General features: G+C 39.6%; 1 protein-coding gene across 4 annotated transcripts; it reads right to left on the bottom strand.

Annotated features, from left to right (window-relative positions):
* Positions 1 to 82: 82 nt before the first annotated feature.
* On the bottom strand, positions 83 to 23,489 carry sec24c (SEC24 homolog C, COPII coat complex component). 4 transcript variants are annotated; one of them, XM_007562447.2, is made up of 25 exons: positions 23,269 to 23,489; positions 20,889 to 21,067; positions 20,611 to 20,691; positions 19,018 to 19,144; positions 17,219 to 17,385; positions 15,789 to 16,505; positions 15,568 to 15,710; positions 14,605 to 14,673; positions 12,933 to 13,041; positions 12,624 to 12,751; positions 10,959 to 11,097; positions 10,764 to 10,879; positions 9,464 to 9,588; positions 9,184 to 9,375; positions 8,995 to 9,088; positions 7,968 to 8,084; positions 7,721 to 7,891; positions 6,972 to 7,068; positions 6,727 to 6,872; positions 5,660 to 5,798; positions 5,433 to 5,551; positions 5,065 to 5,244; positions 3,508 to 3,693; positions 2,528 to 2,617; positions 83 to 1,773 (listed from the first exon to the last, which is right to left on the bottom strand). In XM_007562447.2, the coding sequence occupies exons 2-25, from the start codon at positions 21,046 to 21,048 to the stop codon at positions 1,633 to 1,635; spliced, it is 3,753 nt and encodes a 1,250-aa protein (XP_007562509.1). In that variant the 5' UTR covers positions 21,049 to 21,067; positions 23,269 to 23,489; the 3' UTR covers positions 83 to 1,632. The 4 variants fall into 4 exon arrangements, with proteins under 4 accessions (XP_007562509.1, XP_007562510.1, XP_007562511.1 ...); XM_007562448.2 differs by lacking the exon at positions 14,605 to 14,673; XM_007562449.2 differs by lacking the exon at positions 20,611 to 20,691.
* Between the last annotated feature and the right edge of the window lie 459 nt (positions 23,490 to 23,948).

Genomic DNA, 23,948 nt, shown 5'->3' with positions numbered 1-23,948 from the left:
GAATTTAAAAATGGTTATTTTTTTGTTGCAATTTCTAAAATTGTCTTTCCTTCAATTAAAAGAAGAGGATCAGAATTTCTGATTTCACTTTAAACAATCATTTTATTAGCAGTCCCAGGAGGCAATGGAAAAACAAAAAGAGGAAGAAAAAAAATGGAGGAACAGAAATTAAGATTACAGTAAAGATGGCGGGTCGATCAGAACCGGCGAACATAAAGACAGAACAGAGGGCTGAACACGCACACACTGGACACAAAAATCAGATCGTTAAAACGGAACAGAAAGTGATAAATGAGTTGATGCTAAAAGTTGTGTGTGTGTGTTGACTGATCCCTCTGTTCCCCGTGAGAAATTCACCAGGACCGACCCCACATTCACACACACGCACACACACGCACACACACAGAAACATATCAAAAAGCCCATCTCTCCAGTAAATCCACAATTTTTAAATCTCAGTTGATTGTGACAAGAGAAACCACAACACCCCGGCTGCTCTGCCAGGTCTTTAAAATTGTTATTTTCTATTAATTCTGTACACATCATATATTTTATTTACACACTGAAAAGCTCAGCGGCTGCTCAGTGCGGATACGAGTGAAAGTTGGCTCATCTGCCCTCATTCTCTGCTCGTTTTTTTCAGCCGGAGACTCCTCTTTCACACACCCGGCGCCTCCGATCCGGTTATAAAGTCTGCAGCGTTGCACGTCAGTACTCCTAAAGCTTCCTTCACATTTGAATTAAAAAGCAACTAAAACCTCTGAGATCCACCTGTTTGTTTTCGATGCTGCGTGGAAACAAAAAGTGATCGGAAGTGCACGTCTGGTTTGCATCAGATTTACGGAGCCAGATGTTGCCACATTTAAAACTGATCGTCATTTATTTACCGAGAGATATTTCAGTTTAATCTTTATATTTGATTTGAATATGAATTATTTTCATGTCAGTTTAAATTCAGATGATGCAACAGTGGCTGATTTAAAAAAAAAAAAAAAAAGGCGGCTAATCCTTTCACATCTCAAAATAACCCCCCACCTTCACACACACACACCCACACAGACGGATTGGAGCAGCATGGGGGACTAAGGCCATGATTAAGGTGGATAAGAGACATCTAGAACAGCATTTATTTAGTTTTATTTCCATACATAGATGTCTATCACTCTATCGGGACTCAATCATATATATATATAAAAAAAAGTTCTGCTATCCGAGTCGCTCAAGCCCTCCCCAACCAAAAAAAGAAAAGCCTTTCAGTGCTATTAATGCAGACAGTACAACTACAGTTATCGAGCTTTCTCTTTCGTCATCAGTCTGTTGCATACATAGTTGTTCTCTTGTGTTTGCGCCCGTCACCCTTCCTCGTCGGCTGCGCCCTGGACGTGCAGGAGCAGCAGATCTGAGGCAGAGTAAAGCTTTTCCGCCTCTCACTCACACACAAATGATCGTACAAGATCTGATCTGCGAGCCGGACCTTGGCTGACAAGACAGCAAGGAGAGTTTTATTTTGTAGGATTGAAAAAAAAAAAGAAAAGAAAAATCATTTGCAGGGTGAAAGGTGACTGGAGGGGCGGGGGTTTGGGTGGAGGAGTTTCTGGAGCTCGTGGGTGAAAGGTGGGAATCTCTGGGCCCTTAGCTGAGAAGCTGGCGGATCTCCTTGTGCATGTGACACAGGAAGTCGACGTACGACGCTCCACCGCTGGCGCTCTTGTCCTCCACTAGGAAGTGCTTGAACGTCAGCTCGGCTCGGTCTTCCTGTTTTACCACCATCAGCTGAGAAAGAGAGAGAGAGGCAGGGTGAGCAGGGTTTAAGGCGCCCCCTGGTGGGGTCATCAGGAACTGTGTAGCCGATTCAAGGCGAGTTTAAACTTTATTATTGATGACTGACAGGAGCCGAGAGTTTAGAGATAGTACAGAGAGAGAAAGAGGGAGAAAAACAGAGACGGAAAGAAAGAGACAGCCAGAAAGGAAGAGAGAAAGGGAGAAGGAAAGAAGGAAAGAAAGAAGCAGGCAGAAAGGAAGAAAGAAAGAAAGGAAGATACAGAGATAGGAAAAAGAGTGAGACAGAAAGGAAGAGAGAGAAACAGACAGAAAGAAACAAAGAAAAACAGAAATAAAGAAGGAGAGATGAAAAAGAGACAGAAAGAAAGAGGGAGACACAGGAAGAAAGGAAAGGAAAAGACACTTTTTTCCACCGCATCTTGATGTCTGCAACTTTCTCTGTGTTTTCTGGATGGCAGCCATATTGGATTGTGAACTCAGAGCTGCTCTGTATCCTCAAACTTTCCAAGCTGGAATTATCTTTCATTTATCTTAATTTGGTGTTTTTAATTAACAAGTATTATGTTTTGCACTAAGCGATTACTGTGTTTGTCTTGTAGCTTCATGTTTTTGGTGTATTTATGTCTCAAATACTGTCTGCTCATCTTGTGCAACCATTGGATCCAAAACGATTGAAAAGTGCTTCTGGTCATAGAAGAGCCATGAAAATAATAATAATAATAATAATAATAATAATGAGGCTTGCCTTCATGTATCGTGATCGCTGCGCTCTGAAGGAGTCGACGACTTCTCTGAGTCTTTGTGAGAACGGATTATCCAGAACAGGCAGATTGGTCTGAAACAGAAAACGGGTTCAGACGCCATTTCACGCCACACACAGAAACAAAACTCAGTAGAAAGTCAACAAATCTCCAAAGTAAAAGCAAATCATAAGATAAATTATTAATCTATGTTTTCTGTTTGATGAAAAGCTTCATTATCTTTTTGGATTTTATGAAGAAATCAAGATTTAGAGCGTAAAACAAAATGTTATTAAAAACCAACTGACTGCATTCGAGAGCTCAGTTTGAATAAACCATATTCAGTCACACATGAATTAAAACTGATCATAAATCTGATCCTCTTTACAGAACTTAATGCCTTTTATTGACTTATATGTTCTGTATTTAAAACACTTGGGGATTAGGATTAAACACTGTTATGACAGCAACAGATGAAAAGATTAAGTACATACGAGTCTGTGACATACCGACGATTATAGAGATTTTAGTTTTATTTTCCTCAAAAAGGTAGTTAATTTGATTTATTTGGACAGGACAGTGCACATTAATCAACATTACAACGATTTATGGAAGTGTAAATATGCAGGAATTAGAACAATAGCTAAGTTTCAACCTGTGCCCCAAGACAAGTAAGCAGAAAAAAACAAAACACTTTACTACATAATTCACAGGACAGAACACAGCACACATAGTCCTATTAGTAGTAGTATAAAATAATAAATAAAACAAAAGAAACAACATAAAAACAAGATAAAAGACGCACTGCTATAAGCAGAGGAAGACATTAAGAAACCAGCGCATGAGTTTCTTTTCCCTTCTCTCTGACAGACGCCCCCTTCTGGCTAAAATGTTTGTTTTTTTTTTACTTCATCATCCCATTTCTGAATTAAATCACCATTTGAACAGTGTCTGATAAAACCGGAGCGGGTCCGTTTCGCCTCACCATGTTCGGATCGATCTGGCTGAAGCTCGGCGTGCCGAAGATGCTGAGCAGCAGCTCCTGCTGGACGCTGGCTCCCACCCACAGGAAGAGGTGGAGCCCCGTCTCCATCAGGTAGACGCCGCCTTTAGACAGCCGCTCCTCGGAGTCCCTCACCGCCACCGGCAACGACCCGCTTTCCAACTTCATCTGGGAAAATCCAGGAGAGACGGAGCAACATGGTGAGTGGGATTATTAGAGATTACTGAGGAACTGAAGGTGGAGGGAAAAGCAGCAGAGTTGGGCAGTAACTAGATACATTTACTCAGTTACATCTTTTTATTTATTATTACTTTTAGGAGTATTTTTAATGCTTTTTTACTTTTACTTGAATAAATTGCTCTAACTTGAGTAAAATTTCTGGATTCTCTACCCACTGTGAGAAATTTCACTGAATGACAAACACATCTTTTTACCCCAAACTTTCCCCAAGGCGCCGTTTGCGTTTTTTTTTAAGTTTTCTTATTTTTTTTCTTAAAGGAACTTGTTTTTGGAAAAAAAATTTTTTCTTTTTTTGATTCTTTTTTTCCCCGTCTGATTATGTACTTCTTAAAGATTAAATGATTGATAATTTGATGGGTGACGTTTTAATTTCTTGGACGACTATTTTTTACTTTTACTTGAGTAAAAATATGTTGAAGCTACTTTTACTTTAGTACAATGTTGGATCTTCTACTCAACTCTGGATGCAAGTTACTTATTAATCAGTGAATATAAAGTTGATTGATCTTATTGATCAACTAACGATTAATTAATAAGCGTCCACTTACGTTTCTTTTTTTTTTGTATCAAGAGGACCGACCGTCTTTCCATAACGTAAAGGTCTAAATTATTTTTATATGCTGAATTAAAAAAAATAAAAAAATAAATTAGATACATTTTAACATTTTGTGTCAGCTCTATTAAATCCTGACTGAACAGAAAATTGTGGTTCTCTCATATCATTAATCTTAGATCTGTTAGGTTTCGGAATACACAAATAAAAGATGAAAATAATAAAATATGTGAAACTTTTAATTCCCTATTAAAAGGATATTTATGCAAAAGTACCAACTGTGGTTGAAGGAACGTTCGATGATTATAAAGCTGTCATTAACGATTATTTTAGTCATCGATTATTTAAAAGGCACATTATGCACATTTTTCATTCATTTACACAGCATTATAAATGCATAAGAAAATGCAAAATAAAGCAAAGGATGCATCTAAAAAAAAAAAAAACTGAAGACGTGAAAATCTCAGGTCTTTCTGCCTGACTTATCAATGCAGTGCTGGGCTGATCTGGTGATTATCTTTTTGGATTAACCAAATAATAATTGGATAACAGAAGGTGTTTAATATTTGCTCAAAATGTATAAATTGGATTAATTGTTGATATGAATGCCTCTATCAGCAAACGGCCTTTTCTGAGTCTGTCTTCTTCATTTGGCGACTAACCGATTACTGAATTAGTTGACGATTATTCCAACAATCGATTCATTCATAATTGTTTCCGCTCTAGAACAGATCTCTGTGTCTCACCACTGGCAGCAGGCGGGGGTAGAAGAAGACGTGCGTCTCTGCGACGTCCATGCAGCCAATCAGCTGCTTGAGGTAAGCCCTGTCGTCCAACGAGACGTCGGCTCCCGGCAGCAGGACGTCGCTCTTCATCACGCAGTTCAGGTAAACGGGGAGAAGCTTCATGCACTCCGGCAGGATGAGCTGGGAAAAGAAACAACAACACATCTTTAAACAACACAGATAAAAAGCGATTATTATTAGTGAGGAAGTACAAGCGTCACATGAGGAGTAAACTAAAGAAGAGGATTAGAGGCGTTGATCTTTGTTGAACCTTCAAGTTTAAATAAAACAAAAAGGAGAATGAATAGGTAAAATATCCATGTCATTACCTGACCAGCAGATGATGGACTGGCACAGTTCTTCCTATAGCAGGCCAGAATCTGAGCGCACTGGTTGACCAGAGTGTCCCTCACAGCCTTGGTGGGATTGTTTGCAACACCCCTGAAAGCTGCAAGGCACAAAAACGCACATTTACCCAACCTGAGTGCGACCAGCCGCCTGATTCAGAGCCTTTAGAAAGGTAAGATCAAAATCTCCCGAAGACTTTTGGACTCACCGTATTTGGCGAAGTAGTTGATGATGGTGTCGGTCTCGCAGTTGCGGTAGAGATCGGCCAGCTGCGCGCAGCAGTTCACCGCCATGTTGTGGATGCGCAGGCGCCTCTGGCCGCTGCAGCTGGTGTACAGAACAGCACACTGCAGGCAGACGGCGAGAGAGAAAAAAAACATTATTTCTGTTAAACATCGTCATGACAACTGAGAGGTTCATCCAACGCAGCTGGATGTTCTTCCAACGGTTTGGTGCCAAAAGGACTTTGACCTTTGTCAGGTCACTGACAGCGTTTCTCCGTCCTCATCAGTGCAGACGCACCTCAGGAAAATAGCACTTTATTTATTTTAGTAATTCCATTCAAATCGCTAATATCTGACAGATCAAAGCCTTTCCATCTATCTGCATTAAACTCGTTTAGAGAAAAAAATGTTACATGAAAGAAAAAAAGACTGCTTGCAATTTTTAATAAATATCTACTATAAAGATCTAAAGAACTGTCATTTTATTTCAATATTTAATCTTAATCCAAATAAGCAGATCAGCCCTGGATTGATGTTAAGTCAGGTATTTTTTTAGCTGCATTTGCTACAAACAATCAAGCGTGCAACTAAGCGAATGCTGTTCCTGCATTTCTTGGGAATAAAATGTTTATTTTCTCACTTAAAAAAAATAATTCTTGTCATTTTCTAACTCGTTTCTAATATGACATAAAAAATGTCTTAAATGAAAAATATGCAAAATGTTCCAATTTCTTTTCGTCTGATTAATCGTCAGAATGATCTATAGATTAATTAATCGATGAGTAAAATAATCTGTAGTTCCTACTTTCTGGTAAAATCTTCTGAAATGGCCAGAAGCGTCTTATCTGGCCCGACGATAAAAATATTTTCCTTTGGAACTGAATTCTGTTTTGTCTTTTTTTACATGTAATTAGTTTAATTAACAGAAAGAAACACTTGAAATGTGTCATGAACCTGTGTGAGTTTTACGTTTTGAACTACTGAAATAAATCCACTGTTTTGAGTGAGACGGGTAAATTACTCACAGGTTCACCCTGACCCATGCTCTCACCTGCATGAGCGCTCCCGTCTCCTCGCTGAGCTTGTCGTCGTGTTTGAACTCAACGGTGATGGCCTTGTCGCAGTCCAGACCCGCCAGCTCCACATCCGTGGTGTTGTTCATGTAGAACGATCCGAAGAAATCTGTGGCTCGGATCCCTGCAGCACGACGACAACGGATAAAATTTAAAACGCCGGATGCCTCGTCGCTCAGCGCGTTTTAAAGTCTGGCATGATTTTGATCTGGGTGACCCCAACCTGTGCTCGTCCGGACCCTCATCACGGCGTCAAACCCGACTTGTTTCTGAACGTCTCGCCTCAAGTCGTTCAGGAATCGTTCTTGATCTGTCTGAGCCTGAGAAGACGAGGACAAAATTTACACTAAAGGTTAAAGAATGTTTCTGGAGGAAATCAAACTCCGACACAAAGCCATCAATCAAATGTGAGCTCATTTCAGCGACAAATCATTTCGAAGTGCTTCACGTCATAAAAACACAAAATCAAACAACACAGTCAATTGAAACATTACATTTTGTCAAGCGCCATCATCACACATCAAAAAGTTGATAATGTTTAATTTATAATGTCTCAAAAGCAACTCTAAGCAGGAGGGTTTTAGTATTTTAAAGTCTATTCTCAGAGCCACAGGGAGGCAGCGTCAGGACTTTAGAGCTGGTGTGACGTGCTCCAACTTCCTGGGTTTAGTCAGAACGTCAGCAGAAGGATCTTTTTTTTCCTGAATATGAACAACAGTGACTACTGAGCCAAAGTGACTTCCATTAATGCAGCAATAAAAATGAACAGAATACAAACAAGATAGATAAAGTGAAAGCATTGGTAGAAACATAATGTCACGGTGCCACGGTGTGCTAAAATTAATTGGTTTTTAGCTAATCTTTAAACAAAAATAAGTTGTTGATTAATTCCACAGTTTTTGGACCAAATAAGTGGCAACCCAACTGTTTGGACAAGGTGGTGATTTGAGTCACTTAAGAGTATTTTCTCACCTGGAAATATGTGTATTTGTAGATGGAGCCTCCAGTGGAGACAGGAACCACGCCTAACGTTGCCAGATCCACGTACTGATTAGGGAAGAGGAAAAGATCCACGCAGCAGCCCTGAGCCACGCACTCCTTAGCCAGGCTGTTGTAGACTCCGACCTGCGGCTGAAACAGAGTCTGTGGACGAAGGCAGAGTTGGTGTGAAGCAACACGGTCAAAGCCCAAACTGCCTCCTGGATTTACTTGCGTTTACCTTTTCCTTGTCAGTCCCGATTAGCTTCTTATCTTCTCGGTTTTTCAGTTTTCCAGGAGCTTCTGCGATGGGCAGAGAGGTGTGAAACACAAACAGCTTCCCGGCACAGTCAGCCGCCTGAGAACACAACAACACACAACCTGTGACACTCTGACGCCGCGTGTGTATATATATATATATATATATATATATATATATCCATTATTATGAAGAGCTATAAAGAAAATATTTTCAAAAAGAGAGAGAAGCAGTAAGTACTAAAGTAAAATAAATATATTACCTATTCAATAAATTTTTACTTTGTTGTGACCAATCTATGGAATGGAAGCTTAAAGAGTGAGAAAACTATAAATTAATTAAATTGTTAAATAAAATAAAATAAAAAAACACCAATAATAAAATTTACAGCTACATAATTAAATATATATAAATAAATTATTAAATATAGAATGAAATTATGAAATATGCAATTAAATAGTTAAATGTCCCATGAAATCATTAAATCTACATTTTAAATAATGAATTTAAATAGTAAAATGTAATTTTGAACAAAACTTCAATTCAATTATTTCACTGTGTATTTATTTATTTCATGGCTCCTGTGAGAGCGATCGCGTCATGAAATAATTTACAGACAACCCAGTCATCACAAATCTTTTCATTCGACATTTAATTATTTAATTGCATATTTCAGAATTTTATGATATATTTATTTATTGAAATATGCTATTTAATTATTTTGTGGTAAATGTAATTATTTAATGGTGTTTTTTTTAAGTCAATGTATGAAACATTTAATTAATTAATAGGAGATTTACATGTATGGTTCATAGTATTTAATTTCGTCATCCCCAGCCCTCCATATATCTCTAGCTCTTTAGTTGAGCTAACCGTTATTAATCTGCCAAAGCACACAGAAAAATGGAGGCGGTAGGAAAATATTATCTTTGTTTGCATGTCATAACATCGTTACTAACCGATTATATTAATTAATGTTTCCCTGTGGTCCTGATAACGACGTGTTTACCTTTAATGCTTCCAGTCCCGCCTGGATGACGGGTACAAAGACCGTCTCCGTCTCTCTGGTGTCAGCAAACATCTCTGGGATCTGGTCCAACAAACTGAAAAGCACAAACCGCACATCAGTAAGAACAATGCAACACACACACACACACACACACGTTAGCATGTGTGTGTTTGCTTCAAGGTCGCCCACCTCTCGATGACCTGTCTGCTTTCGTTCACGTTCACCAGGAAGCCGTCGAGCAACGGCACAAACATGTCCGACACGTCCGACACCACCAGCATCTGGGGCTGAGCAAGGGTCGACTTCACGTTGTAGAAATGCAACACCTTGTTGTAGGTGACGAACCCAACCCGAATCACAGAATCCACCTCCGGGTTTTGCCTGGATGCAGAGAAGCGGAGCGTCTAAACAAACTTTCCGTTCCCGTCTGACCGGGCTTCAGTTCTCCATCTGGACCGGGTTTGGATACCTGGGCAGGAGATCCAGCAGACTCTTGAGTTCGTTACAGACTATGCTGACCATCCCGCTCTTCACCGCGTTGTAGGACACGTCGATGAGGAAGATGAAGGCTGGAGGCTGAGGAAGCTTGTTGTTCTGTTGAAGACAAACAGCTTTAAAAAATAACTGAACAATAAACACGTACTTCTTCATCAGGGTTCGGACACTTTTCCTAAACTAGAAGCACTTTAAGCATTTTCATGGTAGGTTTTCAAACTTTTCCAGCATCACACTTTGGAGACAAGAACAATACAAAAAAAATAAATAAAAAAGGAAGCTCTACTGTTACTAATAATGTCTGGTGATGGTATTCTACATTGTGAAGCAGGGAAACGTGAACTAAAACAAAGGAAAATGTTAAGTTTTAAAATATCTCTCAAGAACAAAACGCCAAATTAACAAAAAAAATCCCCCAATTTCAGTAATGTTATCTAACATATAAAATGTAAGTAAAGTTTTATTTCAATGCATCAAATCAATAAGCCACTGAACCATTAGGAATAATAAATATTCATCACATTGAAACAATCCAAATAAATTGCATTAAGGTAAATGACCTTCCAGCACAAATTAGATGCTTAAACACAAAATACGAACAAAGTTACAAAAATGTTTTCTAGAAATTAGCAAATAGAAATAATTTTGGTAATTCTAACAGAGCTAAAACAATAAAAGTTTAGTCTGATTTAACTTCAGACAGTGAGAAAAAAATGTCTGTCTCTTTTAATGGGGTGTATGAAAATATCTGGTTTCAAAAGCAAATAATATTTTTTCCAGTTTAGCAAACTGCACAGCATGAACAGGGTTTCCCCCAGTGGACTGGCGGGCCACCAGGCTTTACTTGTGCCCCCACCAGGCTTAGCATTGCTTATTTACCTAAGTTTTTTTTTTTTATGTTTGCATTTTTTAAGTCTTTGTAGTTGGTGTTCAGATATTAATCTTCCAATAATGCATAATTATCGAGTGATATTTTCACATTTCCTGTCAGCTTTAAACATTTTTTTAAACTCAAAAACACGGCGGATGAATGACTGCTGAGCGCCCCGACCACCAGGCTTAGCAGGTTTTCTGGGGGAAACCTTGATGAACATCAAGCACATTGAAGGATTTTATACAGAAATCAAGCACTTTCCAAACCTTGAAAACACCTAACTGAAATTCAAGAATTTTCAAGAATTTTAAGCACATGTACAAACTCTAAATTACTGACTTTCTTGCAATCTGTGAGGCAGCTATAATGCATCACATGCGTTTTGAGAAGAGATTCATACCTTGCAATAGTCGACAGTTGCCAGGTACTCGTAGGAGCCGAGTGACAGCTCCGGCCGATCGTAGCAGTCCATTCTCTTCCCGGTGTGATCCAGATGCTGGAAATAATGTGGAGGCACTGCGGGAGACGATCACAGCCACAACCATGAGCTCAGTGCAGCCAGTTTCAGACAAAGACATTTCTGAACCACACCTACCCTCTGTGACACAGCTGCAGAAGCCGCACTGGAAGCGGCGACCTCCCTCTATGAACTGCATGTACGGACACATGTAGGCCTTGCATCGGTTGCAGCGGATCGGACCGGCCTCGCCGTGGTCCACCACGTATGGAGGGGTCTGAGAAGACAACCAGCAACACGTTATTCATTTTCCTGAGGCGGGCAAGCATGATTCATTCACACCAGGACGAAATACAAGATTTAGTGATCATTAAAAATCCCAGAAACTGTTTTTGCCAAATTATGTAACCTAAAACTAATCCAGATGGACCCCGGAACACAAAAAAAGAAAAAAAAAAAAAAAAAAAACCCTCAGACCGACACGCCAACCTCTGCAGCTGTCAAACGGATTATCTCTACAGACAGAACTAATCTTACCAAATCCAGCTGACTGCAAACTGTTACAGCAGGTGATGGAGCCACATTTTAAAACCAACATCTGACAGAGAGAGCAAAACTACGAGAGAGGGCTGGGAGGAAACAGGGCATTGGGGTAACCAGGTTATCAAAAAACAGCAGGAGTTTTCCTTTCAGTGCCTTGATTAAGAACTGCAGCAGGTTAGGGTTAGATTGTAAAGATCTGTTTAAAATTAGATCTATTGGTTTATGCGAGTAAACAACAGTGTAAGACTGCTTCAAGTAATAAAATCAGGCCTCAAACTGTAATAAAACATTTACCACAGGCTCTTTATAGCCGTTTTTGCTGATAGAAGGAAATGATAAAGCTAAGGCTTGTGCTTTAGGTGAAGAGTTATAGCACTATAGCAGCTTTTAAAACTCAATAACTCAGTGTTTTGGAGCTGTGAGGCCTGTCTTGAGACAAAAGGTGACAAAAAATGTATTTGCTGTCAAAACCGCCCACCCAGAAACAACAAAAAAGAAGGATTCAGAAAAATATTACTGGTAAGTTAGGAGGAGCAGAATGATAAAGCTACGTTAAATAAGACTCCTGCCTGGAAACTGAACATATTTTCGGGCGTTGGTTGAGGAAAAGTATCCAACTTTCAGACGGCAAGACCAAGACACTTTGAGTCAGCTGGAGTTTCATGCCAGGTCACTATATGGCACTGTTATGGAGCATGCATGCACTTTTGACCCTCAGCTTCCATCTCATTGTAAACAGTGAACTCAGTTCTCATGCAGCACATACACAGCTCTGGAAGAAACCAAGAGCCCACTGCACTGAACGCGTTGAAAACCTCCTGGTTCTTCCACCAAATATTGATTCCCGAACTCTTCCTGAGTTAAAACGTTACTATTGTTGTTTCTCAGTGAATATGTATTTGTTTTCTTTGCATTATTTGAGATATGAAAGCACTGCATCTTTTTCATTTTTCTGACCATTTCTCATTTACAAAATCTTTGCTTGGAATTTCAGAGACATGTTGTCAGTAGTTCATAGAATAAAAGAACAAAGTTCATTTTACTCGTACATATACCTATAAAGAGTAAAATCATAGAAACTGATCATTTTAAGTGGTCTCAATTTCCTCCAGAGCTGCTGTATTCTCCACCAGAAACTGCTTAACGGAAAAATGGAAAGTAACCGAATTGAATCTGAAGTCGATTTCAAAGCACTCAACCTTTTATCGTGAAGTTTGAGATGGGGGGCTGGGGGGAAGGAAGGTAAAAAAGGAGACAGACCTCGTCGGGGGGCAGTGTGGCGAGGGGCTTGATGACAGCAGCCAGGGGGACCTGCGACTGCTTGGCCATGTCGGACGTACAAGGCATGTTGTAGGCCGTACAGCGGATAAACCTGGGACTGGCATTTCCTGCAACACAGAACATCTTACAGTTTTAATCACTGCAAAACCAAGAAATAATATTAATAATTATTATTATTCAAACACTTCACTTTCTGTCAGTTCTGTTGGAAGGTTAAGCTGGGTAAAAAGATCTCGTATCTTTTAAATAAACAAAACCAGGGCAAACATAACATGCAACGGTGTTTACCTTGATCTTTAACCTGAAAGTTGGTTGTGACCAGAGGTGGAGCCTGACCTCTGACCCCTGTTGTGAATGGCTCATTGGTCTTAGCCTTGTCGTCTTCTATTACCTGGATCTAAAACAAACAGAGTGACAGAGGATTTATTTTGTGTCGTTAACATGAAAGCGACACGTTTTACCAGCTCAGACGTCATAAAATCGAACTGAAAAACGTTCAAACGTCCATGCAGTAAAAGACTTTCACATGCACAATGAAAACCTTCACAGGACGGCAGAGGAATGAAACCGGTTTGTGCTCAAGCTGCTCTCAGAAACAGGACAAGATGAGGAGGAGAGGTTAAAGGAAATCCCGAGGAAATATTTATTCCCAACACATGCCTTTTAATGCAACAAGTCAGAGGAGGGTCAAAGGGCAACAGTAGCATGCAGGGCAAGAAAAGGGACTCAAGTGAAGGGGTTATTTAAAAGTTTCACAATGCACAAAAAAAGAAAAATCTCTCCTAACAACAAAACAGGTCGACTTAAACACAGAAAAATAGCAAAAGTTGTTGTTTGGTGTAAAAATCTAAAACATAATTAGGGAATGACGGGGAAATTACCATAATATAATGTCTCATTAAAAACAAAAGTAGTCAATAACTAATCCAGCTAAAAGAATACAGCATTTTGATTACTGCGGTATTGAGCATGTTTTCTATAGCGAGTATTTATTCATGAATTGTTGTTTTGATTTTGATGAGGAAAAATACAAAACACCAGCTTTAGAGGTAGTTTTTAAAAGAGCAGAATATCACGTTACTGCAATTCTGCTTCTTAAAAAGCAACACAAGTACAACAAGCTGATAACGGTTAGTTAGTCAGGCTATCAGCAGAGCAGCCAGCCTGCAGTCAGCCATTTAGGAATAAAGTCCCTTCATCATGACTGCCTATGAATAATTGGTTCTTGTAGTTTTAATCTTTATTCCTCAGTCAGAACTACAACTTATAAATTGCAAATATATTACATATAGATGGCAAAATTTTAGATATTTGACTTTTGAGGCAATTTAAGAGTTTTAAAGACGAAACGTAGGTACTATAATAAATATTAAGACATAACCAGACCTTTTTAAAAGGTCAAAAATGAACTTTTTAGGATGAGTTTTATTATAATGAAAAATGCAACACACTTAATTTTAAATTTAAAAATAATGTTTAGCACTCATAACAAAAGATGTGCATCAGGACTTTTAAAAGCCTATAATTCATGTGATTGACTTTATAACTAATAAAAAAATCTAAAACAAAAAAAAATTACACGTTTAGGGCTTTTTGATGCCTAAATAATATTAAATCTTACTTATAATGAAACATGTGGAAATATTAAGGAGTTTTTCAAACTGAAAAATGTTTTTTAAAAATGTAAACTAGTATCTTATACAAACATCCGACTCAACGTAAAATGTAAACAAAGCCACTAAAAACTTTCAGCTCATATTCTTTCATCAGTTTTGATTTTTAGCTACAACTCTGTAGCTAAACTTAACAAAACAACATAAACACTTCTGTGTCAAAAAACCCACGACTGCCACTGACTTTGAGGAGGTAGGAGAACCAACAGGAGGAGGAAAGGGATTGTTGCAACCAAACATTTAGGAGAACACGAGAAAGAGGAGAGGACAGGCACACAGAAACTTACTGGGCTGGGGATAGCATCTGGATCTATTCTATGTCTTGATTTCTGCACAGCCGGCATGTCAGACGCTTGCTTTACAATCAAAAGTTTGTCCGGCAAATTGTGCAAAACAGAACAAAATAAATACATACAAAAAGTGAAGAGATAAAAAAAAAAAGAAGTGTAAGAAGAAAAGCCACAGCAAGACTTATCTGGTTCAGGCAGAACTGTTAACACAGCAGTACCTGCTAAATGTTAGTCCAACTGTAGAAACATGCTAAGCATCAATATCCGTCACAAAAGCTTTAAATCATGAGAAGAGGTTAGACTTTTGAAGTCGTAGAGTATTTTTTCTAAACATCGAATAAATGTTCATTAACTAGTGGCAAATTTGATGAACATGTCTTACTAAGCTAATCTAAAATACATAAAGTTTTCAACAAATCTGAGCAACACAGATATATCTAAATCAACAAAAGTTGCTCCACCAAATGATTGAAAAGCTGAGACAACCGCACACATTTCAGTTCTGTCTGAACTTTACAAAAAGTAAAAAGGGTGACTGATTATTTAATGTCTACAGAAAAACAATTGCATGAGAACATCTGTGAAAGTCAAACACAATAAATAAATCATAGATTTAAAGTAGAGAAGGACCAAGATGTAAGGCAATGACTTTTATGCTGGACTAGTCCGGATCGATGCCCAAAAATTCAGAAACTAACGTTGTACATGTGTGCTTGAGCAAATTGTGCTAACAATAACACTCTTCAGTGAGGAGGTAATGAGGGAAGAACGCTGCTGCATCAGTTTAGGAACAGGAAGGCTAGCTTAGTACATTCAAGTTGTTTTGCTTAAACCATATCACGTTTCTGCTTCTGTCATAGAAGGTTTGGAAATGTTGGCAGAAAAAGTTCAGAAGTTTTTAATTGTGAAAAATAAATTAAACATTTACATTCAAGCACAAGGCACATTTTGTTTGCTCACCGGGCTGGGAATTGCATCCGGATCAAGTCTCTTCTGTGGAGCAGGAGCCACGCCGGGAGCCGGTGCCGAGGCCCCGTAGTTCGGTTGTCCGGGATACGGACCTGCATATCCAGGCTGGGGGCTTCTGGCCTGGCCAAACGCACCTAATGCAAAAACACAAAACCACTCAGCTTCCAGGGAAACCAAACCGTTTTCGATTGACCAAAATGTTGAGTTCCCACCGTTTTGTTGAGGAGGGTATCCTGTCTGCATGCCAGGCTGAACAGGGGGCTGCTGCAGGGGCCCCGGAGGCCCCTGTGGACCCTGCGGTCCTGGAGGCAGATGGTTGCTCTGTCCCATAGATGTTGGAGGCATCTGAGCCCTGGGAGGCGGCGGTCCTGAGTGGTACGGTGATGGCTGGGCTGCAGGGGGCTGCTGCGGCTGAGACATGGGGGGGTACTGACCTGAGGCCGCTGAGGTGGGGGGAGGACCAGGCGGAGGAAAAGACCCTGGCTGAGAGGAAGGCGGTGGCAGCTGAGATGGGAAGGAGCCTTGAGCGATCGGAGGCGGGCCGCCAGCAAAGCCAGGTTGGCTGCCAGGTGGAGGTGCTGATGACAAAGAGGGTGGAGCAGCAGGGAAGGGCGGCTGCGGCTGGGACACCGGCGCCGCTTGGAGGCGAGTCGGGGGACCCGAAAAAGAGGAGGGGGAGAAAGTCTGCTGGGAGGGCGGAGGTGGAGCAGAAGACGTGAACTGCTGCTGGGAGGTGGGGGGGCGAGACGAGTCGAATGGCTGCTGTGAGGGAGGCGGAGGGCCGCCGTAGTATTGCTGAGAAGCTGCAGGAACGCCTGGAGGTGGAGGCTGGGTGGGAGCAGACGAAGCGGGAGGCGGAGCCTGGGTGTAGGAGGGCTGGGGCGGGGCAGAGTAGGTACTGATGGGGAGCTGGGAGCTGTGAGGAGGAGCTGATGGGAGGGAGACACGGAGATACTGGTAAGAATTAAGGCTGCAAATAATTATTTTAGTCACAGATCATTCTGAACGAAAGCGAAACATTTACAGTCAAGCAGTTTATCATTTAACCACTTAAACCTGTTTATGCAATATTAGAAACACATTAAAGGATGTAAATAAATGAATAATTTAATTCCTTCTTTAATAAGAAAGTAAAACATTTCATTGGCCAAACTTCAACAATAGCATTCTTTCAGTGAGCGTTTGATCACTTGTAGCACAGGATGCATCTGCAGCTAAAAAATATTTCTAAATGCTAAAAACTCATCAATACAGTGTAGCTACTGGTCTGGTGATTGTTTTCATTTTATTTGATGGGCTGATTGACAAAAAGATGCTTAATGTGAGATTTTAATTTACTGATTTTTTCTAACACAATTTGAACCAGATTATGCAGGTTTTGGGTAGAATATATTTACAGACAGAGTTCATTTAATCTCAAATGCAAAATGTAGTGTAATGTTAGTGACATGGCAAAGAAATAAACCTGAATTAAATGTGCAACTTTGTGAAAAAATTGGTGTGAAAAAAAAAAGGAAACAACCAAATTTTTAGGCTGGAATAATAACAAAAAAAAAAAAAAAAAGCCAATGACATCCAGGAGGGACCGATTGTAAAATCTTAGTGGTAATACTCAACATCATCACGTCACATTTAAACGCACCATATCCCGGTCCTGCAGGGGTTGGTGGTCCGGACGTGATCTGCATCCCTGTCATCTGACTGGTGACCTGTTGCATCGTGGGTGGAGGCCCGTAGTGTTGCGGATAGGAAGGGTGCGGCCCGGTCATGTTCGTATGTCCCTGGCTGTATGGCTGGGCTGCAGCAGGCCTGCAAACGCATAGAAGACATAAGTGGAGGTGGAGGCTGCCTACAGTTTCTCCTGTTGTGATGAAGAATCAGAGAAACCATGATGAAAAATGCTTTATGTTAACTAAATTAATGACAGCAGAGTAAAAACACCAGTTATTCGTAACTCTAACACATCATGGAGAAAATATGTGAACTGCTCTCACCGTTCTTCTATGTCAAGTAGGGCTGGGCAATAAGACGATAATATTTAAAGCAATAGATAAGTAATCAATATCAATAGAAAATACATCAGAATGTTCAATAATTCACTGAATTCTGATCCAGAACTGCAAGGCATTCTGGGAGATGTAGGCAGAGGAAAGGCTTCGGCCTCTCAACCTCTCACACCTCGCTAAGCAAAGTTGGTGGCATCAACAAACTCACTTCATCTTTGGTTACCTAGCAACAACCTGTTGAGTTACGAAGCAACAGTTTCATGTTTTCCTCATAACTAGTTAAAAATGAAACAGATCGGTGTGAGGAAAAGTCACGTCACCAATTTGGCAGTATTTTGAAAAACTAAAACTAATCAATATTTATCAATATCTACAGATGTGAAATATTGTGATATGTTTTTCAGCCAGATTTCCCAAGGATGCCTAACACAGCGTCTTTTGATAATAATTTAGTTAAAAAGTTAAAAATGTCTTTGTACTAGTGATACAACTAAACACCTGCAGGTTTACATAAATCTCCTGCAGAAAATTTTAAAAGAAATTCTTTATCTATGGATCTATAGCTTCTCTGTGATTCTTTGATACCAACGTTGGATTTTCCTGGAGCGGTCCCAGTCAGGACATTAATATCCAAACATCATGGACTCATTTAACCAAGTAACACTACCTCAACTTTCAAACAATATAAAAATAAAGAACCTGAAACACATACTTTTATTCTTTATTTTAGGTTATATGTGAATATGCTAAATAATTTTCTAACATCTTTTCTAATGAGATCTTCTCATGTTTCAGTCACACTGCATCTATTAAGTGGAGGGCGGGGGTGCTTCAGAAATGTGGTGCATTTGAGGAAATTTGGAAAAAAATGGGTGTCACATTGCATTCGAGCACTTGCTTGTCACAAAACCTTCACTGAATGAGCAGCAAATGCAAAGATTCTGCACAAAATTATGGCGAAAATGATTAATCATAAATCTGGTTTTATTTGGAAGTAAATAAGAAACAAAACCAATATAAAAACACGACTTTTATAAAGTTTGAAGTTCGTGCTGTCGACCTGAAATGAGCCCTCAGCATGCTGCCATGTTTGTTGCAGCAGCCTTTTAAATGCGTCACGTCATGCTCGCTCCAGAGCGGGTATCACCCTCAGAGGATTAAAAAGCCTGACAAATTCTGATTTTTTACTTGTCTGAAAAGTTGCTAAGTTGACAACAGTGGGCCGACTATTGCTAACCGCACATGTGTAGACTTGACCAGAAAGAGATTGCTGATTTTCGTAGATAAGATCAGCTTCAGAGTGTCAGTCGATCATCAATCTCCCAAAATTAAGGAAATCTGTGCACACCAAGGGCTTATATAGATGCTGTGAAGTTAGAAAATTGTAACTACTGTCACATTTTCATGTCTAAATATGAAAAGTTACAAGAGTTACCTGGGTGGTGCCTGTGTCATAGTTGGGGGTCCATTCTGCATGTCCACCTGACTGTGGCTGTACTGGTTATACTGTTGAGGCGCTGAGACAGGAGGCGGTGCAGCGTTGGGAGGACCCCGAGCCTGACCTGAAGAAAAAACACCAAGACCATCAACACGTACTGCTGACAGCACAACGGAAAAGTACTGAACTTTTCTACACTTTGTCACATTAAAATCAGAAACTTTACTGGATTTTACTGGAATCTTATGAGATGGACCAACAGTTTTGTGCACAACTGTAAAGTGGAAGGAAAACGAGAAAAGAGTGGTGGGCATTTGACCTTTGCTGAAAGGTAAAGAGAGAATTATTCAGGGAAGCAGCCAACAGTCTCAGAGTGAGTCTAGAGGAGCAGTAGAGACCTAAAGCTCAGCCGGACGTCACAACTTTTAGTCTCGTCCTCCACAAATCTGGTCTTTGTGGAAGAGCTGCAAAAACTAAATGGAACGTGAATAAAAACAAACTTCAAATCAACCTGAATCTACAATAAGGCCTGTCACGGTAACAAATGCTAGGCAATTAATTGTCCCAAAAATGATTGTGATAAATGATAATATTGCTGTTTTGAGACCATTTTCAAGTAATATAATGATCATGTCAAAATAATTCAAGTGCATAACCTCATAGATCAGTAAACTGTAATTTTGAAAACATTTAACACTGGAACTGGAAGTTATTTCAAAATTTCAAATACTCGAAATAAATAAGCAAAATGCCTGGGGGGAAAAAAGCATCTGTAAAATGGCACGTTGAGACCAAAGCGCTAGATAAATTAACCTTTTTTTGTTAAAAATTAAAAGTTTGATTAAAATATTATGCAAAAATAAGAATGTCTGCTTTCGTAACAGAACAAATATATAAAATTAAGGAAGTTTAAGGATTCTCATCTAGAGAACATTCAATGTAAAATGATTCATCATATAAAACATTCCTATTTGCCAAGTTATGTTAATATATGGGGCTGCAGATGATAATAAATTAAGAGCCGTTTAGGAGCCAAAAGAGCCAAAATTCCCATCACTAGCAGAAAGACCTTGAAATATAATGTAACGTCTCTTCAGATGATCTCAGTCTGACGGGGTTAATTACTTTGTTTAGAAAGAAAGGCAACAAATTCTTGTCTCAATTTGTCCCATTATCAATCGAAGTTAGTGCAAAAAGATAAATATGACAAAAAGCCACAGAGATGATAGTTTCCAAATCCAACAAATAACATTCCAAGATTTTGGGGTCAGAAGCTCAGGCTTCACTTTAAAAGTGGGTCAAACAACATTTTAGGCCAAACTAGGGTAAAAATAACCACCAGACATGTAACATTTATGAGATGTAACATGCAAGTCAATAAAAAGATCAACTTTGTCCAATAAAAACAATGAAAAGCTACATGAAAATAAGAACCCAAGTTAAAAAAAACTACAGAGATTTAATATATACTGAACTAAATAAGAGGAGGAAAATGACAAAAGAAAGAAGATGTTTTAGACACAGCGGCGATTTGATGTTAGCAGGATGTGTGAGGTGAGAAAGAACCGAGGGGTGAACAGAGGCAGTTACCTAAGTCAAGAGGAGAGGAGAGGTCAGAGACTGGGTTGGCTGCCACAGCCTTAGAGGGAAAGCTTGTGAAAGGAGAATAACCTGAAATACAAGAAAATACGGGAAGGGAGCAAATACAGAGATGCAGAGTGATGTGCGAAGGTAAATGAAGTAATGAAAGGGCGGCTCAGGTACAGATTAGTTTGCACAGGTGATGAGATTTTCACATCTGAAAAGCGTGAACAGGTTAAAGTTGATCATAATTGTTCCAGCTGCTGATCTGGACGCTTCTTGTTCACCTTGTGGAGGAACGCCAGGCTGATAGGCTGAAGCGGGGCCGTTGTAAGGTGCATAAGGGGCGGGGTATCCTCCATCCAGGGGAGCGTAGCCGGGCTGAGCGTAGCCAGGCTGGGGCTGGCCGTAGGGAGAGGCCATTGGAGTGTGCTGGTTTACATTCATCTTCAGTTCATCCCTAAAGCTTGATCAGACAGTGACAGAATTACAACGCTACATCTAACGCAAACACAGCTTTTAACCCGATTATGAAGATGAGAATGAGGAAAGTGCAGTGGAGGTTGGAAATCAAAAATCTGACATTTTCCCATCAAGTAAATGCATCACAATGTTCACACCACACTCTTCAGTCTGAAGGTTGCCACCAAGAAAACATGTATCAAAGTTAGCTATTTTTAGCATTAGTGAGGAGTTTTCACCCACAGCAGGCCTTTTAACAGCAAAATGTATTTTATATTCAATGTTGTGGCAGGACTCTGGTTAGCATTTTAGAACGTATTTCAGTAAAGTTGCTCTGTTTTATAATTTTGAACCTCTGTCCATCAACAGAGGGGCTGAATTTGGAAATGTTGACAAACCTGTGGAAATCCCAGACTACGTTTTTCAGAATATAAACACAGAGACGGAGGTTTTTGTATTGCTCTCCATGCAAACCACACTAATATGACGCTGAAGACAGTTTTAAATGTCCATTCTGCAACAAACTGGTCTTTGTTATCAATCTTAGTAAAACTTAATCTTCTTTCAACTGAACTAGCAAACCGAAACCCTCGTCTAAAAAGAGATTTATTTGCCGTTGTGGGTTGAAGGTGTGAGAGTTTTCAATGACAACATAAACTCAGAATGTTGCTTGTTGTTGTCTATTTATCCTGATGATAGTGTTCTATCAAAACTTGGAAATTGTTTTATCTCAATTTCAGAATGTGGCCATGTTGTTTACAGTGAAAAAAAGAAAACAAAAACAAGTAGAGGTTGAATGTCATCATTCTGCAGAGACGCTTCGCTGTGAGTGTTTTTAATGGTGATGATATATTCTACATTAACATTTTACCTTTGGGCAAATCTAACGATAAAAATAAACAGAACAAAAAAAAAATAGATTCAACATTTCACTAAATATTCTTTGAGGTAAAGCAATTTTGTTATATTTAGCCTCAACTTTTCATATTATTGTAAATATAAATATGACTGCTAGTAAAAAGGTAAGAAACATGTTTTTAACCTACATACAAGTTTCTGAAGTAAGAAATATATTTCGATAACATTTCAGATTAAATGATCATATTAACATATGCCCCAAAAAAATGCTCACACTCAGACTAAATTAAACCATCTTTTCATAATAATATTTCCAAGTTCTTTGATCACACCCAGACAATTTAAATTTCCCTCTGACTTTCAGGTTTCAAATCATGGCAACATGAAGTTCGTGACAAAACTGAAAGTCTGAAAGGCAGATTAATCACTGGCACTTTCTCTAACCATATCTTGAGAGAAACACCAGGTCTTGTCTGACTGCTCAACAACACTGACGGATAATAACTTTTCGTTTGACATTTTCAGATCAAATCCACAACTAACAGATGTGTTCCAGATGAGCTACTTATCATACACTCAAGTTTCTAGATGCAGGCCTAACTTATACGACAAACATGAGTATCATCTAACAAACATGGGCTAAACGAGCGGAGCCTTTGAATTATTCAACAGAGAAGGGGCCACGATGAGAAATACAATCGCTGTCTAGTAAGTCAGGCCTGCTAAAAGAACCCAATCTCTTGCTTCAACGGTAAATTAAGATAAACTGGGCTAAAATTAAACAAAAACAACTTAATCCCACAGTTAAAGGAGACTGCACAAGTCCTGAACTGCAGCAAAACCCGAGGACGAGCTGGCGAGTGTAGCAGTGCCGCATCAACATTAGCTGATCAGTAGCTACTAGCTGTAGCATAGTAAAATACCAGTGAAAGTTTGGAGAACAATGATTCAAAAATCGTGTTGCTACCATGTGTGAGTTAGAAGAGTGGCAAAAATACGAGAAGCTGGTACATAACATCAATGTTTAGCTCCTGAATACGTGAGTGCTAATTCAGCATGCTAATGTTAGCAACAGGCCAGATTGAATCATGACAGCAAAGGTGCTTGAATCAGCTGGGATCGAGTCGCCACAGCCTGCCGTAGAAAGCTAATGCTAGCCCCGCTGACATATGATGCTAGTCGAAAGTGAAGCTAATAACCTCCAGTTACTTCCCAGAAAGCTGCTAGCCGCGTCTCTTAGCATCAGTTAGCATTGCTTAGCATCGGCAGAGGCAGCGAAATCCGAGCTCTCCTTGTCAAAACGGGGTGACGGTGTCAGACATGGAGCCGCATCACAACAAAACCTACCTCGGTAGAGGTGTAAATAGTAAGGCAATCCGTTGTTCGTGGCAAACGGAGAAGCCCTGTGGCCGACTGAACTCGAAGCCGTCCCGGGGTGTTGCTCACTAATCCCTTCTTGGTAGCAGAAGCGGACATTCAGCGGAACTGCTGTAACGCTGTGCCACGTCCACATCCGGACGACGTACGACGACTTCCTCTACGTTCCCCCTTCCCGGCTCTTTTCCCGAGAACTGAATCGCTTGGTTCGATTCTATGGAGGACCAAAACTGACATAACTAAAAATAAAAGCAGAAATCTACATTTTTTTTGTTTTTCCTTTTCCTTACACATGCTATTCACCAATAACAAGGTATCTATGTATCTTGAACTTTTTCACATTTTGTTAATTATGTTGTGTTTTTTTCCAATATCAGATACATTTAAAATGGAACCATTGCATATGGTTAATTATAGTGTAGGAGCTATAATCCTGTGGCAAGGAAAGTTTGGTTGTGTTTATTTGTTTTTGTACACTGCAGCAATAGGGCAAGTCAAAGTGAAATAATAATAATACAACCAGAGAAAATGCACTGAATGAGTGATTTTTTAATTTATTTATCAAGTCGGTCATCAAATAATTTGTTATCCACACTTCAAAACAACTTGACTGAAAAGGTGCAGGCATTTACAACAAATTAAACTAAACT

The sequence above is a fragment of the Poecilia formosa genome, unplaced genomic scaffold, assembly GCF_000485575.1.
Source record: "Poecilia formosa unplaced genomic scaffold, Poecilia_formosa-5.1.2 Scaffold136, whole genome shotgun sequence".
NCBI classification, from domain to species: domain Eukaryota; kingdom Metazoa; phylum Chordata; class Actinopteri; order Cyprinodontiformes; family Poeciliidae; genus Poecilia; species Poecilia formosa.
Note: the sequence above shows the minus strand (reverse complement) of the source record. Positions and strands in the feature narration are given on the sequence as shown.

Bases quoted from the DNA above. Each gene is read 5' to 3' on its own strand.
- sec24c (XM_007562447.2), bottom strand. From the start codon at position 21,048: ATGAATGTAAACCAGCACACTCCAATGGCCTCTCCCTACGGCCAGCCC. The intron at 19,145-20,610 runs GTAACTGCCTCT...TTTTTTCTTCAG, and splicing joins CTCCTCTCCTCTTGACTTAG to GTCAGGCTCGGGGTCCTCCC. The intron at 5,552-5,659 runs GTGAGTCCAAAA...TGTGCCTTGCAG, and splicing joins CAACTACTTCGCCAAATACG to CTTTCAGGGGTGTTGCAAAC.